The sequence below is a fragment of the Sinohyriopsis cumingii genome, unplaced genomic scaffold (assembly GCF_028554795.1).
Source record: "Sinohyriopsis cumingii isolate HCF-2022 unplaced genomic scaffold, ASM2855479v2 utg001725l, whole genome shotgun sequence".
Taxonomy (NCBI): Eukaryota; Metazoa; Mollusca; class Bivalvia; order Unionida; family Unionidae; genus Sinohyriopsis; species Sinohyriopsis cumingii.
In genome coordinates, this window is record NW_028316039.1 from 181242 (window position 1) to 196158 (window position 14917).

Here is a 14917-nt window from a genome sequence, read left to right on the forward strand (position 1 = left end):
GGTAGCGAATTTACCTACATTTTTTTTTGTTTTTGACACGTTGGCTTTTTATTGACGGTGCCATTGTCAAGAGCGATGCAGTACACTTTGGTCAGAAGTCCGATAAACTCTACACTGAGAGTTCCATTGTTTCTGTTTAACTTTCCTATGACTTTTTTGTTGTCTTTGCAGTGGAAACGTATATGTGTGGGATAGTCGCTGAGATCGAAGAGTTTATTTTGGTCAAACATCTCTTACCAGAAAGCTTCGTCTTGAATTTTCTACACAAGTAAGCCTGTATCGGTCATTAGCAGAGTAGCCCTATCTCCGTATTGTGTTTGATAAAATCATAATGAAACTCGTAAATGACCATTATGGAGAGATAAAAAATGACCTCTCCCACGTAGATGGGTTTATCGAGTTTGAGATTGTTTTTTTTTTTGTTCTGGATTCGATCTTCGTTGATGATTTTCATGTGGAGAAAGGCGTCATTGTCAACCAGGTATACCACTCTCCGTTTTCTCTGGTGTATATTTATAATTCTCTATAATTAATTATACATACCTAGATTTCTTTCATAGGAATCCGGAATGAATGTGTAGACACATGAGAATTAATTACTAGATCGTCATGCGAGTGTGTCTGCTACGCACGAGTGCATATTACACCGATTGAGTAACATCATGTTTTTGGTGATGTGTGCTTAGTCGTGAGGGAATATGGGCTCGTGTGTGCAGGCAAGGCAATGGGTGATTTACCAGCTGACCTGGGTTCGAATCTCCGTAGAGTACGTGTTAAAAATTATCTAACCTGAATGATAGTATTATTTGTTATAAAATATTAATTCTTCCTAGTATTATCAAGCATTCTTCTATATGAATCCAGAGATAGCACTTTCCGTTCTGTTAAATCGTGAATATGTTCGGACATATTGCAATGTGTATTAACGCCACGGCTAAAATCTGCCATGATTCCGATTCGAACATTGTGAAATTGTAACCTGTTACCGTCGGAGTTTGCCGTCTGAGGCACCAGCGCAATGATCTCCCGAGAATATCTACATCGCTGTAGTCTCTGTTGTCAAAGCTTAGTGTCGCCACGGGTTGGCATTATAATGATCATAACGGACACATCAGTGTGTCTGACACTAAATACCCGTTGGCAAGATCTTTGGGGAGCGAATGATGTTTTGATTTGGTTGTGGCTAATTTCAGGATAAGAACCCTCGAGTAGACATCAGTTGTAGATATAACTCACTGTTGAAGCTCAAGTAAGACTATATTTTCGCAGTAAATGTTTTATCCAGGCCTAATAAGTGGTATACTTTTGTAGTTCTCAGCGCGTTGATACAACTGCGTATTGATCTTTAGTCGATATAGTTTGCTTGGAAAAATCAGGCTCATCGTCGTAGTAAGTGTTAGTGTCCGGGTTAAACCGTCTTGTCGTGCCGTAGGTACGCAACCCAATATATCTCCATGAGTACCTGTATAGTCAGTTGTGAATTTGTTGCTTTCGGTTTGTGCTATATCTTGCGTTTTCTTAATAATACGCTTAAATACAATCCACGTCTCCCAACATGTGAACCTTTCGCTTGCCTACATCTGCTGACGTGTCGTGATCTGGTTAGAAATATATGTTATATTTGATTACGTCGGCTTAGGTTCGTGTCTAATCTAAATCGGTACGAAACCGAGGGATCTCCGAGATGTTATGTTTGGCTGTTGTGACTACCGTTCGTGTCATATCTACGTCGGCACGAATCCTTGTGATAATATCCTTCATAGATACGCAAAGGACTTCTTCTAATCGGGTATTATTTATATTGATAACTAAGAGTACTTAAGTTTGATTGTAAAAGTATATATTCGCATCAAAACTAATGATTTTTCCTCGTTACCTTTGTCATCCATGGTTTTATTTTATTTGATATTTAAATGCGTCGTCAGCAATGTGGAATCTTGTAATTCTACCCTTGATTATTCGTATCGATCTGAGCAACAATTTACCCGATGCTGACTCGTTACAAAATATACCACAAGAATAGGATCCAAGCATGATTCTGAAAGACTCAAAGCAAATTATATTGGATCGTTCAACAATATCAATTATTTACGTACTACTTACTTTTTCCTTTTTTCTCTTTTTCATCGTGAAACAATATAAAAATATGATATTAGAAACCGTGAAGGAAATTTCGCTCATATGTTCTCAAAAGAGAGGACAGACTCTCATGGGCATATGTTCGAATAACATACGTGTATATCATTATTTGAGCGGAGTATTCAACAATCGACTTCGTTTGAATTAATCTACTTTTGGGTAAGTTTCGTGCTTGTCTCCAAAATTCAACTGCATGTCGTTTCTATCCCATCATTATCCTGAAGATGTTGAATTGAATAAGCCACACATTTTTTGTCATAGGCTAATTCTAATTGTCTGGCAAAAGGAGTATACATTGGTGGTTAGACACCAATAAATAGACATACACACAAATCCTGAAGGATTGTAGAAACTCCATCACTAGTACATTATGTTGATTTTTACAGCAAATATAATGGCAGACATGCCCTTCATCCGACTTCCAGTTTCAGCAGTTTATGTTTTGTTCTTGTTTCTCCTTTCTCGCTCAGACTGTGCATTTAATAGTGTAAACTCGCTTCTCGCTAAAGGCCTCACGGAATGATAAAATAAAGCCGTACAGTGCAAAATGTAATGTGTGCTGTGCAATGTGGACATATACAATTAAATGTTTTTAAATAATATGACCTTTGGAAGGATTATCACCTGTTTATTCCTGCTAAAGCCTTAACTGTCAATAGCGTATGTTTTATTTATTCGTAAACCCATGACATATTCTTAGAATAAATGAATAAAGTATTCATCAAGAACGTGATGATAAGATTATGATTATACATTAGAACAAAAATGGTCACTGTTAGAGGTGAGTGAGTGGATGTGATCCCCACTCATCATGGTGCGTTGGTGTTGGTTATGTAGGAGATGACTGACGTTGGTATTATTGACAGGATGAAATACGAAAGTAATGGATGGAATAACAGAGATATGAGCAGGAATATATAATAGAACAACACGAGCCACCGTATGTAAAATATAAAAATCTAATCACTTACATAAACTAAATTAAACTGAAAATTACATTTGAATTATTAACTTCTCTTAGACATATACATACTAAATTTACGCGCAAGTCAATTAGTGATCCTGTCATACCGATAAAACAAATAGCATCAAATAATCAAGTGACTGTTAGGACTCAAATTTCCGTCATCTCTGCATAAACTGGTTGGTTGCCGATACTTTCCAAATCACCGTTTGTGACAGGTCAGCACCCTCTCTCTCTCTCTCTCCAGCCGCTTCGGATCATCAGCCCTAACTTGGTTGTATACTGCGCACTTTCACACTATGCGATACAAGTAAATAAACGAACTGCAGATGGTTCTACCAGACAGTAAAACTAATTAATTAGGTAGAAAGTGGTTACTTACAACATAATCACAAACCTCTATCTCGCTATGACCATGTGGTACAGTCCCAACACTATATACATTATAATGCAACAGTCTATGCACATAAATCATCCCATTCTGGATGCCCTTCCTTATTACATACTTTTTAAAAGGTGCATTAGGGATGAGAAGTATTTGTACTTATTGTCTGAAAGAACGCGTCGTAATACTTACTTTTTCTTTTTTCTCTCTTTCTTCCTGAAATAATATAATAATTTGATATCAGACAATGCGAATGAAACGTCTCTTAACTGCTTACATAAGAGCGCTTCGACACATCCTCGCCAATGCCAACACACATGTCATCCATTACTTGAGCAGAGTATTCAAGAATCAATGTCGTTAGAACGAATCTATTTTACAGCTTGGCTTGTATTTAGGTCCCTGAATTTTAACTCTTTTCTGTATCCTAAAGTGATAACCAGTACTGAGCTGCAATGTTTCCCGCCATAAAGTACATTTACTTTTTTATGGAAAAAGTGCATGAAGCATAAGATCAGACATAAATAAGCAAATAAATAGAGAGATTTTCGGTATTTTTTTATAATTTCCTGGAACTTGTAAAATATGCATATTTGTCTACAGCAATTAAAAAAAGAAAGCTCGTCAGTCATCAAATATGCCCCGTCTGGGCTAACAAAGGAAACGAATATTGTGTCAACGTAATGCATCCTTTTTAACTGAATACAACATTTACATATGCCACATTATGCTGCACAGTAAAATTAATATTTTCGAGGAGATTGAAAATAGAAGCATGAGCCATTTCTTTGTAATAGTGAAAATGGTCATTTTATTATTAATTCTTATACGAAATAGCTTTAAAAACGTGTTGTTGGGTGTGGTCATGATGTCATTCTTAAGAAGACAAACCAAAATAATCAGATTTGTTTTTAAGATAGTATTCAAGATTCTTGCTTTCATTACGGAAATCAAACAAGAACAAACAGTAAATTATACAATGATGACACTTCATAAAACTTAAGTGCATATAGAGTTTCTAATAGAAGGTAGTTTGGATTGCACGTTTCAAATCAAGACATCTTACACTAAGATAAATCATGTTCATCTGTTTAAACTTTTTTTCTGGAAGAGATAGGTAATGTCAATCGCAGCTTTGCAGGTTTCTTTTTCGTTCTTGTTGGGCTGGGCTTTACGTGATAACAATGGCTCAGTGTATAACACATAGTGAATGTTTATGACGAAACGATGCCAAAGGCCTGGCATTAAAACCTTGATTACTACTGACTTAAATAAAAGTACATTAAAACGTGCAACTTCTCCTATGCATTAAGTAAGCAGTGTGGTCTCAACCTTTTTCACCTTGAACAGTATAACAATGATAAAAGGTCTACAAGTAACTGAGTGTAAACACACATTTAAGCTTTCTCTTTTGAACATTTATTAGAGGTAAGGACACTCTGACGTAGCTTATAAATAGCACCGTGTAACATTTTCTTTTGTTCCTGGGTAAAATGTGTTATTTCCTAATTGTTTATGTCTCAAAAGTATAGAAAATGGATAGTATTCCCCATAAATACTGATTTTGTGACCAAGACAGTATTATTTTCAAACTTACCTATTTTCCAGAACATTCAGATAGATACAGTGCTGCGTAAGATTGGTGTAACTTCTAGAACTTTCTAAAACTGTCCAGTAATATAAATAGTAGTATAAATACAGGGGTCTTAAGCCCAATAGTTCAGTTTAGGTCCAGCTGCTTAAGTGGATACATATCTAAATTTTTCTGAGATGGCATCAAGAGGCTGCAAGAGGCTGTAGTACGTGTTATTTCCTAATTGCGTTTTACTATGTCTGCAGACAGTGTATCAAGACAAGAGCGAAAAAGTACTCCGTGGAATCTCTTCACTGACAGCTCATCCACGAGCGTCAAAGCCGTGCTGTTCCATAGTAGAAACAAGTACCCGTCTCTTCCCTTGACTTACTCCGTGCACCTCAAAACAAGATTACAACAGTATCAATACCTTGCTGGACGCCTTGACGTATGATGAAAACGGATGAGGTCATCGAATGCTTCAAAATTATTTCATTCCTGATAGGTCTCCAATGCGGCTTTACCAATTTTCACTGATATCTTTGCTTTAGGACAGCAGGGACGCCAAGGCGCACCACCACAGGCGGGACTGGCCACAGCGCACCGACTTGTCTGTGGGGAGGAACAACGTCAAGTGGGAGTCATAGGTGGATCCCCGGAAGGTACTAATGACCATTATTGCACGTTACATTGGACCTTATTAAACAATTTGTCAGAGCTCTAGATAAGGAGTCGGCAGCCTTCAAGTACCATCAAGACTTCTTCCCTAAGCTATCTGAGGCAAAGATCAAAGCCGGTGATTCGTTGGACCACAGATAAAGAAGATCCTGAAGTGCAATGAATTCCCCAAGAAGCTCACTAGTAAGGAGAAAGCGACTTGGAACAGTTTTGTCTCAGTGGTTCGGGGCTTCATGGGCAATCACAAGGCAGAAAACAATGTGGAGCTGGTTGAGATTGTGGTGAAACACTACGGCACAAACGGCTGCAGGATGTCCCTCAAAGTCCATATCCTTGATGCTCATCTTGATAAATTTAAGGATAAAACAGAAGCGTACTTGGAGGAACAATGCAAGCGCTTCGAACAGGATATACTGGATTTTGAACGCCGCTACAATCGATAGTACAAGGAATACATGATGGGAGACTACATTTGGGGGCTGAGGCGTGAACGTAGTTTACAGTATAACTGTAAATCTCGAAAACCTACTCACTTTTAAACCTGTTGTAGTTATTTTTGTATTATTTTAGTATAAATACATGTTAATTTTGATTCATGTGTTTTGGGGTTTTTTTTACTTTATGTGACTGAAAAGACATATATACTCCCGTGTTCTCATTGGAAATAGGTAAATTTCAAAATATCACTGTCCTAGTCACAAAAGCAAAGTTTCTGGGGAATATTCTATACTTTTTAGGCATATGCAATTACGAAATAACACTTACTACCCAGGAACCAAACTTGTGTTGCATAATGTAGTTATAGAGTTATCTGTGTAATGTGAATTGTTTATGTAAGCGAGATAATCATATCATACTATGCACGCATAGCATTTCTTCTGAATGAGCATCTGCTTATTTCTTACAAAAGTATAACGACATTGTTGCTGGTGTTTGTTTCTTGTTTGTCTTTCCTTTATTCGAATCGTCACTACTTGTATATTATAAATTATACAAACTGAGTATGATATTCTCCTAGCACCATAACCTGCATTTAGTCCCAATATTTTGGACACAACATTTATTATAGAAGAAAGTAGTGTTTTGGATGTGTTCATGTCATTTCGAATTTAAAAAATGACGAAAGTATGGACAAAGAAATGGGTCACAAAAGACATAGCTTTTTTCAGTACGTTAGAAAAAATGGCTACTTTATACTTAATTCCTAAACTAACTAATGAAAAATATCCTCTGTGTAAGTTCTGGAGTGGGCAATCTTCAAAGATAAACTAGCATAATCCGACTATAACATTATCTGACATTTGAGCACTGTTTTGAAGAACGAAAAGTGAAAAACTTTAGTACTGAATTATATATTTCCTTCTTCTGGGGCACGGCTTTAAATGATAAAATTACCTGAGATGATAAGTATCCACTTGGTAATTTGTATAACAAGTTGTAAGCAATGTATTGTCTGATACTTAAGTTTAAGGCCTAGCATTGCTTACCAGTTAGAGAAACTTTTCATTCGAATGGTCACGTTCCCATAATATTCTACTGCGTCGTAGGCCAATACTTGAGATTTGCATATATAGTGAGCTTGTATGAAAATGATTTTCATTCCAATATTAGATCAGTTTCTGGTAAACAATTAAGCTGAGTTGTGGTGGAATAAAAAATCATTTAAAAGGAAATATTTTTAAATCATTCGTTGAAATTCCTAACGTGTTAATTGACTTTTCGGATTAAAATACATTTCTTTTGATTTTATGTTAAATTAATTCCAAGGCCTTTTTGACTGCATCATTATTATATGCAGACATTCAAGACTATATCATATCAGGACATTCAAGACTACTTACTTCGAGACAACAGGAGTTCATTGGGAACATCATATATTATTGGACATTCCGATGGGACAGTTATGATTATTTCGACTTTGATTCACAAAACTGTGTATTTTTTCCGTTTTCAGTGTTCTCTATGGAAATAGTGAGTTTGTTGACTTATATTTCACTTACTGGCTTCATTTTTTTTTTTATAGATATTTTAGGACCTAGAACAATAACCATTGCATGTGTATCGTTGCTTCTTTTAATAGACATCAGGTTCTAACTGTGTCTAACTGTATTCTATAAATTCAAAAGCCACATCACAATTTTCTTTATCTAAATTTGATTAGCCGCAAATTATATCCTGGATATTTCACTATTTCTAATAGTAATTATAGGTTATTGATGAGTAATAAGGAAATTGAAATAATAACTTAAATAAAAATATACAGGCTGCAAACAGATGATAATTTTACTTGTGCATATCTATCTTTGCATAGTGTTCTTGGATTAAACCTTTTGTTTTCAATGTTCTAAGGCGGTGTATCAAGAAAGATTCCTTTTTTTCCTGGCCTCGGAACTCCAGTTGGGCTTGTGAGCAATTGCAATAAGTGTTAGACTACTGAAAGTGTGCCACGGGAAGAGAGGTGTTCTGCAACTGGACTCATGTACACCGTCTTTGTTATCGAATTAGATCAGCAAAGACTGATCCGTATGTGTAACCTTTTAGTTTCTCCGACATAAACAAAACTACAGATCTTACACGTGATGGGATAAATTACATTCTCTGTTTTACATGTTCTGTTTGGATCATGTATGTTTATTTTCTAGCAAGTCGGTTTGCAAGAGAATGTGTTGGTCTTTGTAACTTATTCAATGGTTTAAAACTTTTCATCGCCACAAGGGCCATATTTATTAGGGTGGTCTTATGTAGTGATTATCTTAGTTTTGCCCAGACTTTGACATCTTTGACGTTTTTTGGTCTACGGTAGGTTACTATTCGGTTTTTTTTTTGGAGTATTAAGTTTAGCGTGTCAAATGATTCGACGATGAGCCAGTGACTATGCCTATAAATAGTGATTTGGTCAAACAAAAATTCATTCCTGTTTTAGATCAGTATGTGGGGATCATTTTGTGATCAGAGTTTATTGGGTTGTTCTTGCAATAAGAAGCAATTGGAACGGAATCATGTATTGTATGTGCTCACTGACCGGTGGATTAACACAATACGTTGGATTTGTGTAATGATAGTTACAACATTAATGATGCATAAGAGCACTGGCATATCAGCACATTCATGACTCCTTTAGTTCACTCTGAACATTCTATATCGCCGGACCTCTGATAGTACAACTTGTATTATATGGACCTAAATAGATTGTTGAATTTCGTAAAGTTGTTGTTGTTATGGGGTTTATCGCCATTTTTCAGCACACGATAGGCTATATATGGCGGCCAGTATTAATGGAGGAGGAAGAACCCGGGAAAACCCCGGAAAGAACCACCGACCCAAGAGAAGCTACTGGCATGCTTTCTCACATATCTACATTGGCTGAATCTGAGACTCGATCCGGCGCAGACAGAGGTCAGATGGCAGTGATCCGAAACGGCGAACGCTTTAGACCACTCGGCCACTCGGGGCCCCAAGAAGCAATTGGAATTTCGTAAAGTATTGGTTTCACTGTATATATATATATATATATATATATATATATATATATATATATATATATATATATATATATATATATATATGTGTGTGTGTGTGTGTGTGTGTGTGTGTGTGTGTGTCTGTGTGTGTGTGTCTGTGTGTGTGATCTGTGTCTGTGTGTGTATGTATGCGTGTGTTTGGACAAAGTTCTTTTGCATACTAGGACCCAGCAAAGTGGAATGAACTGCCCACTGAACTTAGACACAAAGACACAGTGATCCCATTCAAGACTGCTGTTAAAGCTCACTTATTTCGACTGCAAGCACAAGTTTAAAGACCTAAAAATGTTTCCTACCTCAAATATTTTCAGCATGGTTTTTTTATCGTTTTTAAGTTCATGGTGTGGTTTTATGTAATAATATCATTATATATGTTTGTTATGTTATAGGTGTTGTCTAATGTTGTAAAGCGCTTAGGGCTTATACAGATTAGGAGCTCTACAAAGTCATCATCATCATTATTATTATTTTTATTAGTTGCGAGCGTGCTGTGTTCATGCATACACAGTTTCGTATATCAATTTGTCGATTAAATGCTGCCATTTTCAGAATAACTTAAGTCGTGCCTATTTTATTTCAATCTGATTAATAACCTAGCCAGTCGATATATAATAAGACGAGCACTTGATTAAGAGTGTCCAGTGCAACCCTATAACGCATGTGTGTGCTAACTTAATAATATCTTAATGTGGGTTATAGTATCCAAAACAATCAATTTAACAGATTGCTTCAGTCAACATAACAAATATCAAGTATAACATGACTAGTAATTGGCAAATACCATAAGTGATGATACTGGCATGCAACAAAGTTGGTTTTCAAACTTAATAAGCCTCGAGTTTTACATTTCCTAACCAAAACCTCAGACACGCTTATCTTTACTTCGTTAATGATGAGGGGATTCGAAATTTAATTTCCACATTCTTCCAATACGACACACTATTAATATTAATATACGTCCTGCTTAAATTTTTTACCATTTCGACTTGTATCACAAACTGTTCAGGTCATATTCGCTGAATACACAATGATCGTATTGACATTGAATCACCAAAACAGATAGAAGCATTAAAATGAACTAATAACCTTGATGTTCATGCCAAAAGGATGAGTCAAAGATGAGCCGAACAGTTTATGATACCTGTACATATCTAACAATCACAGAAATGCCATCAGGAATACACAATTTTCTAACTTTTACTGAAAGCAGACATATTGATACTTGCCATTTCTTTCTTCTTTCTTTCTTCCTGAAAAAGCATAATACATTTTGAATTAGAAACGCAAAACAAATTTTACAACTTTGGTCTCAAAAGAGAGGTTGCATACTCATACACATATTGGCAAAAGTAAATACAATATACGTCATTAATGGAACAGAATTTCAGCTATAATGCCCCTTTGGAGTAATTAACTGGTATTTCAATCTTATAATTTAAATGTTTCTTTTTTCATGATACGGAAGGAATAAAATAATTCAAGAGCTGCAAAGGTTTTTTTTTCTTTCTCCTTTCAATGAAAACGGCATTACTGTATATTGGTAAAGTCCATCTGAAATCACGAATGGAGACAATTCCTTTGCTCTTTCCGATAGTGGAATTTGCCAAAATCTTTTCAGAAGGTAAAATTTAGTGACATATTTGGCATTCCCAATCTTATCAATACAGTCATCGATTTTAGGCAACGGAATCAAATCTATTTTTGTCACTCTATTCACCTTCTTATAATCAATGCACAAACGGAAAGTTTCGTCTTTTTCTGGAACAAGTATGCACTCTACACTCCACTCTCTTTTACCTGGCTCTATAAAATCATTATCCAGCAAATATTAAATTTCCTTTTTCAAATATTTCTGTTTCAGAGGAGTCATCGTTTTTGGTGCTGTTTCACAGGTTTGGAATTTACAGTTTCAACGTCATGGAAAATTATATTGTTTCTTGTAGGAACATCTGGAAATGGGTGCTCATATTCAAATAGTAACTGTTTAAGTTCATTTCTTTCTTGCTCTTGCAAATGTGAAAACGTCTTGTCCAGATAGGTCATAATTTCTGAATTCCTAAGATTTCCTACTCCAATGTCAGTAGAATCAGATATAATTCCTTCACATAAATTTTCACTGATTGGGACATGTACAACTAAATTAATTGCATGTTTAACCTGGATATCTTTTTCAATACAATGGTATTTAAATAATTTACTTAGATCCCAGGAGCACTAATATTATCATTCAACTCATACATTTTCTTCTTAACCTCGTAAGGGCCAAAATATATAATCTGAAGAAAAATCTGAAGAATGAACAAGAGAGACAGAACTCGATTACTACAAAAATCTCAAGTTCTCTCCACATAGTTCTATCAAACCATAATTTCACTACTGAATTGAAGAGCTGAATGCCAGATTCAAGCAATATAGGCTGGAAAGGTCTAAACTTAAAATTAGACCCTTGACCCGATTGGACAGAGTTGGAAAGACCAAACTGAGTCAAAAAACTTTATCAAAGTTTTAATATTCATCAAAGGAATTGCCTCTTGAAACCTTGTTGGCGCACACATAATGGTCAACATCAATGGTTAACTGACTTGATCTTAGGTAAGGGACCAACACATTCTGCCATAATTCTACTAAATGCTTCGTCAAAGGCAGGTATTGGTTGTAGATAAGCCTTGGGAATTTTCTGATTAGGTTGTCCAACGATTTGACAAGTATGACAAGATCTACAGTATTTACAAACGTCACATTTGATTGTTGGTCAATAAAGGTGGCTTGAGATCCTGTGATCAGTTGTACTGATCCCTAAATGACCAGACAAAGGAGTTTCATGGGCCAGACTAAGTATTTCTGTCTGTAATGTTTTGAAGCTACAAATTTGATAGTTCACTTTCCATTCGTCATCAGCAGGCACATCGGGACGTCTCCATTTTCTCATAAGAATTCCATTTTTATTGAAATAACAGACAGAAAAATCAGTAGCTTCATTTTCACTAATGGTCCTTTGAAACAAATAGGAGATCTCATGATCTTTTTCCTTTTCGACGACAAGTGATTGTTGTTTATTACCCTGATTAGAATAAAGACAACGAGTTGCTAAAAAAGGATCATTGTGATCAATACATTCTGATTGATCCAAACAAGAAGTGAAAGTGACCTCATCAAAAGCCTGACCAATACATGTGTCAGCTAAAGGAATACTTTCCTTATCTACATCATTCTCAAGAGCTTTATTTGCCATAGCTCTGGTAACTGCACAATCTGGAAATAAATCAGGGACTTTTGGTTCAACTGGATCGACTTCCTGATCCAAGCAAGGCCTGTCAGTTACAAGTGCATTAACCACATCCTTGTCTTCAGCTAGGTCGTTGCCTAGTAATAAATAAATGTCCTCAACGAGTAAAACAGAGTGTTCCTACTGTCAAGGGTCCTGACACTAAGTCTGATGATACATTTACACAATGGAGAGGAACATTAGCAAAGCCGCAATCTATTCCCTGAATAAGAACACTCTCAGTAGAAGAAGGCTTCTCAGAAAAAGGCAATGTACCTGACAGTAATAGTCTCCGAGAAGCTCCTTTGCCCCTTAAGATATTAATAGGGATATGATGGCCAAATAACCCACGATTCATAAGAGCATTGTTATATCAGGACATTCATGACTCTTTGAGCTAACTCTGAACATTCTATATCGCAAGACTTGGATAGTACAACTTGTAATATATGGACATAGATTGTTTAATGTGTTTGTTTCACTCTATGTATGTATGTATATATGTATATATATATATATATATATATATATATATATATATATATATATATATATGTATGTATGTATGTACATGTGTATGTGTCTTTGCATGTATGTGTTTGTGAGCGTGCCTGTGTTCATGCATAGAAAGATTCGTATATCAGTTTGTCGATTAAATGCTGCCATTTTCAGAATAACTTTATTTGAGCCTATTTTATTTTAATCTGATTAATAACCTAGCCTAGTCGATATATTATGGGAAGTGCACCTGATTAAGAATGTCTAGTTCAACCTTATAACGCATATGCTAACTTAATAATATCTTAATGTGGGTTATAGTATCCAAAACAATCAATTTAACAGATTGCTTAAGTCAACATAACAAATCTCAAGTATAACATGACTAGTAATTGGCAGATACCATAACTGGTGATACGGACATGCGACAAAGTTGGTTTTCAACCTTTAGAAGCCTCGAGCTTTACATTTCCTAACCAAATCCTCAGACACGCTTATATTTACTTCGTTAACGATGAGGGGATTCGAAATTTAATTTCCACATTCTTCCAATACTACACACTATTAATAATAATAAACGTCCTGTTTAACTTGTTTACCATTTCGACTTGTATCACAAACTGTTCAGGTGATATTCACCGAATACACAATGATCGTATTGATATTGAATCACCAAAACATATAGAAGCATTAAAATGAAATAATAACCTTGATATTCATGCCAAAAGGATGAGTCAGAGATGAACCGAACAGTTTATGATACCTGTACGTATCTAACAATCACATAAATGCCGTCAGGAATACTCAATTTTCTAACTTTGACCGAAAGCAGACATATTGATACTTGCCATTTGTTTCTTCTTTCTTTCTTCCTGAAAAAGCATAATACATGAATTAGAAACGCAAAACAAATTTCACTACTTTGGTCTCAAAAGAGAGGTTGTGTACTCATACACATATTGGCAAAAGTAAATACAATATACGTCATTAATGGAACAGATTTTCAAGTATAATGCCCCTTAGGAGTAATCAACTGGTATTTCAATCTATTAATTTCAATGTTTCCTTTTTTCATGATACTGAAGGGATAGAATAATTCAAGAGCTGCAACGGTTGTTCTTTCTCCATACACTACATTCAGTGCTTATTTAGTCAGTCTGATAAGCTTAAATGTGCTGACTTACTATCTTAATGTTGATTATAGCTCCCACAAATATCAGTTGAACAGCATATTCAAAGCTGGATCAAACCTAATAATGTAAAATCTCTCAGAATTGGGTGCGAGGGACAGAAGGGATGTAGTAGGTGACCTCGGCTAGCTTGGAGCATCTGCCATTAAATTATCCTTTCCCTTTAGGTTCCTGATGTCAGGATTATATTCCCGTAACAACAAACTCCACTTTAGCAGTCCTTGATTTATATTTTTATCATGCCGATGAAAGTAAGGCGGTTGTGGTCACTAAACACAACACTCGAAGAAGGAGCTGAATTAAGATAAACTTCAAAATGTTGCATCGCTAATATCAAAGCCAAACATTCCTTCACGATTGTTGAATAATTTTTTGGGGGGTGCTTACTTAATTTCTTACAAAAACAGCACACTGGATGATCAATACCAGTTTCATCTTCTTGAATCACATCTGCTCTAACCCCAACCTCACTTGCATCAACATACAATTTAAATGACTGGCTAAAATTTGGACCTGTAAAGGCTTCAGCAATTGTAGAAAAATTGGAACACAATTTTCGATTGTATCTGGCCATACCCAAAAATCGCATCAGTTGCATTTTGTTTACAGGCACAAGGAATTAGAGAAGGCCTTGACCTTAGCATCTATAGGTTTAACTTGTCTATGTCCCATGATGTGTCCAAGAGAAGTTACACTAGCACGGC

General features: G+C 35.7%; 1 protein-coding gene across 3 annotated transcripts in view; it reads right to left on the bottom strand.

Moving 5' to 3' along the window:
• LOC149771688 (E3 ubiquitin-protein ligase TRIM45-like) overlaps nucleotides 1–14917 on the bottom strand; it is a 131590-nt gene that overhangs the window by 99663 nt on the left and 17010 nt on the right. For 2 of the 3 annotated variants that reach the window (XM_089948222.1, XM_089948220.1), the window contains exons 3-5: nucleotides 13872–13895; nucleotides 10487–10510; nucleotides 3681–3704 (exon numbers count right to left, since the gene is read on the bottom strand). The exons of the other annotated variant lie outside the window; for it this stretch is intronic. In XM_089948222.1, the coding sequence (XP_089804348.1) occupies nucleotides 3681–3704; nucleotides 10487–10510; nucleotides 13872–13895 (72 nt within the window). The remainder of the gene's footprint in view (nucleotides 1–3680; nucleotides 3705–10486; nucleotides 10511–13871; nucleotides 13896–14917) is intronic. 3 annotated transcript variants of the gene reach the window in all.